At 29.3% G+C, this 4,831-nt stretch overlaps 1 protein-coding gene across 1 annotated transcript; it reads left to right on the top strand.

Annotated features, from left to right (window-relative positions):
• LOC107644753 (gibberellin 20 oxidase 2) lies at positions 1,586–3,886 on the top strand. Its single transcript, XM_016348678.2, has 3 exons — positions 1,586–2,279; positions 2,371–2,692; positions 3,229–3,886. The coding sequence occupies exons 1-3, from the start codon at positions 1,723–1,725 to the stop codon at positions 3,496–3,498; spliced, it is 1,149 nt and encodes a 382-aa protein (XP_016204164.1). The 5' UTR covers positions 1,586–1,722; the 3' UTR covers positions 3,499–3,886.

Below are 4,831 nucleotides of genomic sequence, written 5' to 3'. Positions count from 1 at the left end.
TAGATATAATATTTGTTTAAAAATAACTAGCATAATTTAGGAATTTAATAACACGTATACATTTTTTGAGATTAAATATGATATATTATCAGCAAATAAATTATAACGGTACGGTAAAAAGTAAAAACATATTATCATTGAGTTATAACAACTGTTAAAAAAAATTAAGATAACTATTTTTATGTTCACCTAAGAGATGATATAAGAATTTTTTTTCTTTTTTTATGTCGATATAATATAAGATTTGTATACCTTAAGCGATGGAGCAAAATATACTCGATTAATTTGTAAAAAAGAACAAAAAAATAAGAACTAATTTAATTTGAGTTAATTTAGTTCAATTTGATTGGTATCTTTTTAAAGTTTTTTTAAATAACATTAGTAGTTAAATTTATAAACATTTTTTCATAATTTATGAATAAAATTTTTAAACTCTTATGTTAAAATTAATTTGAGCAAGTACAATTTAACATAAAATAAAATTTGTCAAAAAAATTATTGTTTTTATTATCATAGTAAAAAAATTATGAAAAATTGTTTTTGTTAAAATCTATCTAGAACTATTTTATATTCTAATATCATATTCATTCTTAGAATTAAAGTAATATGAGCAACGTTGGTATTTGTTAAAACTTACTAACATATTTTGTTTATTCTTGTGTTGAAGTAGTTGTATCTGAACCTAAAAACAATTTTATATATATTTTTTGTTAGTTTAAATATTTACCAAAACTGTTAAAATAAGATGAATGCACAATATCTTATTATAACGATGACTAATTTATTGATCCAAAATGATTTACAATATTTTTTTCTATTTCAAGATAGATAATAAAAATTTGATTAAGAGAATATAGGATACAATTTATACTTACTCTTTATGCATAAATACAATTTTTATCAATGTTATTTCATCACTCAATTCTTCAAATTAAAATAAGCACATAAAAAATATAATTTAAACATTGAGAAGACTCAATATGCGAAGAGTTATGATAAATTAATTTATATGGAATAAAAATAATAAAATTTATAATAAAAAATTGAATAAAGTAACAAATAAGTCTCTGAGTATTTTATAATTTAGACAAATTAGCATATGAAAGAAAAAAATACCAGTAAAGTCTTCTACGATAACAGATATGGATACACTACCTCCAAATTAATCCCTATAATGATGGTCGAAGGTTTTAATTTGAATGTAACTTGTCCATATATCTGCTATCGTTGAGAATTTTATTGGTATTATTTTAAAGACTAATATGTTCAAAGCATAAATCTTTAGAAACGTATTTGTCACTTTATTCTAAAAAATTATAAAAACTTAAATTAATAGAAATAAAATAAAAAATAAAAAATAGAGTACAATAACAAATAATAATATTTTATAGTTTATAAAAAATCAAAGAATATAAATAATCACAAGGAGTATCCTAACAAAATTGATGTTATTTTTTGAAGAGAATATTACTGTTTGTATGGAAGTGGTGCTTACAGTATTGAGTGAGTTACACCAATTGTCCAATTGTGTCTACATAAGTGAGAGAGAGAGAATGCCCTCTGCCTATATAAAGATTCGAACTTGTGTTGTGTGATTTCCCCAATAAGCGGCCTTGGCTTTTCCTTCATCCCCTATCACAAACCATTTCTTTCTTTCAACATTTTTAACAATTTCGAATTTGGAATATAAATATAGCTATTTCTTTTTCCTTGGTTAATGAAATGGCAATGGAGTGCATAACAAGTACTCAATCCATGACTCAACCACACCAAAACAACAACAAAGAAAGTGAAACAACACCATTGGTGTTTGATGCCTCAATCTTGAGGCATCAACACCAAATCCCAAGCCAATTCATTTGGCCTGACGAGGAGAAGCCAAGCTTGCAAGTATCCAAGCTTGTCATCCCCCTCATCGATCTAGGCGGCTTCCTATCTGGCGACCCAGCCGCCACAATGGAAGCCGTCAGGCTCGTTGGGGAGGCATGCAAGAAGCATGGCTTCTTCCTCGTCGTCAACCACGGGATCAACGCCGACTTGATCTCTAATGCACATAGCTACATGGATGATTTCTTTGAACTTCCCCTGTCTCAGAAACAGAGAGCTCAGAGGAAAACAGGGGAACACTGCGGCTATGCTAGTAGCTTCACTGGCAGATTCTCATCAAAGCTTCCATGGAAGGAGACTCTCTCTTTTCAATTCTCCGCAGAGAAAAGCTCACCAAAGATTGTCAAGGAATACTTATCCAACACAATGGGCAAAGAATTCGAGCAATTCGGGTAATAATAAAGTAACAAGATCAAGAACAAGTTAACTTACCCTTTTTCTTCTCTGTTTCGTAATATTCTTATTGTTCTAAATGTGGAACAGGTCAATATACCAAGATTACTGTGAAGCTATGAGCAAACTTTCACTGGGGATAATGGAGCTTCTTGGAATGAGCCTTGGAGTTGGGAAAGAATGCTTCAGGGAATTCTTTGAAGAGAATAGGTCAATAATGAGATTGAACTATTATCCACCATGTCAAAAACCAGACCAAACATTAGGAACTGGACCTCATTGTGATCCAACATCTTTAACCATTCTTCACCAAGACCAAGTTGGTGGCTTGCAAGTGTTTGTTGATAATGAGTGGCATTCCATTACCCCAAATTTCAATGCTTTTGTTGTCAATATCGGAGACACCTTCATGGTATGTATGTTTCATGCACTTTTACCAAACAATGAGCTTTGTTCTGTTTTTTTTTTTTTCTTTTGCCACTAATTATATTCATTATTAGTAAATAGTAATAGGTAAATAATATTATTTCTCCCAATGAGTTATAGCTCAAATGACATAGCCTCCCCCAATGAGCTTTGTTCTGTTTTTTTTTTTTTCTTTTGCCACTAATTATATTCATTATTAGTAAATAGTAATAGGTAAATAATATTATTTCTCCCAATGAGTTATAGCTCAAATGACATAGCCTCCTTATACTCAATTAAGAGGTTGCGGGTTTGAGTCTCCTATCTTTGATAAAAAAAAATATAATATTATTTCCAATTCACATTAAAAATACTTTTTTGTAATATACCAACAGAGTTAAAACATACTATTATAAAGTAGTTAAACCAAATCTTATATCAATTTACTAAATTAAACAAGATAGTTATTAAATTATTAACTGTATACACATAGTATAATTGTATCTTATACGGGTTTCTTATAGTTTATTAATGTTTGTGTAGGCGCTTTCAAATGGAAAATACAAGAGTTGTTTGCATAGAGCAGTGGTGAACAAGAAGACAACAAGGAAATCACTTGCTTTCTTTTTGTGTCCAAGAAACGATAAGGTGGTGAGTCCACCAAGAGGATTAGTGGATGATGATTTTAGTCCAAGGGTGTACCCTGATTTTACATGGCCTATGCTTCTTGAGTTCACTCAGAAGTACTATAGAGCTGACATGAACACCCTTAATGCCTTTACCAATTGGATTCAACAAAAAGAAAGTAGCTGAACTTTCAAAGAATATATATCTCTATATATATACATAATGCATAAATAACTAGTGGATGGTGGCATCTTTATTTTTAGTAGCCTTTCATTAGCCCAAATGAGAAGTGACAAATCAAGAGAGGAAGCATCAAAGTAATTATTGGTGGTGGACAAGTCAAGATAAGGAGTTAAAAGAAAGGGGCAAGACAAGGCAATTTGGACTCAGCATTTGAATGGAAAGAAGAAAGAATAAGAGTTTCTTCAATGTGTTGAGTGTGAAACACTAGTTTTGAGTAATGAACAGAACAAGAACAAAAACATATATTATATTACGAGGGAATCAATAAAAAAATCCTTACCTAATTTTTGTAATCTTGTTTTGATGATATAGAAAATCTATTAATTATGTTTTTTTTTTCTGTTTTCGTATATAATAATGAAAATAACAATATTAATCCTCAAATCTAAACAATTTTTGTGAATGAAATTTTTAACTTTATAGTATTGCATATTACCAAACGAGGAATACTAGCACCAGCAATTTTTGTGATTTGTAGCTATCAAATAGTCATCAATGATGGTTTTAATGGTGTAAGATTGGTGTGAAATTTCATCAAATGACTCACTTTTCTTTGCTGGTTACATGCTGGCCATAATTTAACAAAGTTGCTGACCCCTAGACTTTTTCTTACCAAATTGTATCGTATCAAAATAAAATTAAGAAAAAAAATTATGCATATAAGTATTCTATGTTAACAAAAAATTTAAAAAAATATATCAAAAAAAAAGTGTAATGTAAGCATCCTAACAACTAACCAAGCTTATTTTCTCTTTTTTTTTTTTTTTTACTACAAATGAAATTATTGATTAAAAAATTGTTGATAAGTTTAACTTTCAAAATAAACGTTTAATTATTCCGCTAATTGTCCTGTCACCACATGTTCCATGCATTGCGAGCTGTAGTAGTGAATTATTAGATCAACTTTGATTTAAATAAATTATTATATAACACTTTCCCAGTAATCCTTTACTAATTATACAAACCTAAGACTAGCTCGAAGGAAGAAAAGTAATTGCTTATTGTTAAGTGAGATTCCATATTTTAGAACATTAGCTTCACATCTTCCTAGCTTTGAATTTCCAGAGTCTTAGAAAGACCAATTATTTGACTCATTTAGAGAGAAGAAAGATTAACACCTAATAAATCATCCTAACAATAATTATCAAAGCCTAAAAAAAAAAAAACAAAAAACCAGGTGCATATGTAACATTTTCTCATGCATATATGAACCAATCATGTTTCTCTAATCTTGAAGGGTGTTGAGGGGTATCCAAGAGAATAAGGTTAAAACCAG

Source organism: Arachis ipaensis, chromosome B05 (genome assembly GCF_000816755.2).
Source record: "Arachis ipaensis cultivar K30076 chromosome B05, Araip1.1, whole genome shotgun sequence".
Lineage (NCBI taxonomy): Eukaryota > Viridiplantae > Streptophyta > Magnoliopsida > Fabales > Fabaceae > Arachis > Arachis ipaensis.
This window is presented reverse-complemented; position numbering and strand designations above follow the sequence as displayed.

Bases quoted from the DNA above. Each gene is read 5' to 3' on its own strand.
- LOC107644753 (XM_016348678.2), top strand. From the start codon at position 1,723: ATGGCAATGGAGTGCATAACAAGTACTCAATCCATGACTCAACCACAC. The intron at 2,280-2,370 runs GTAATAATAAAG...AATGTGGAACAG, and splicing joins AAAGAATTCGAGCAATTCGG to GTCAATATACCAAGATTACT. The intron at 2,693-3,228 runs GTATGTATGTTT...ATGTTTGTGTAG, and splicing joins ATATCGGAGACACCTTCATG to GCGCTTTCAAATGGAAAATA.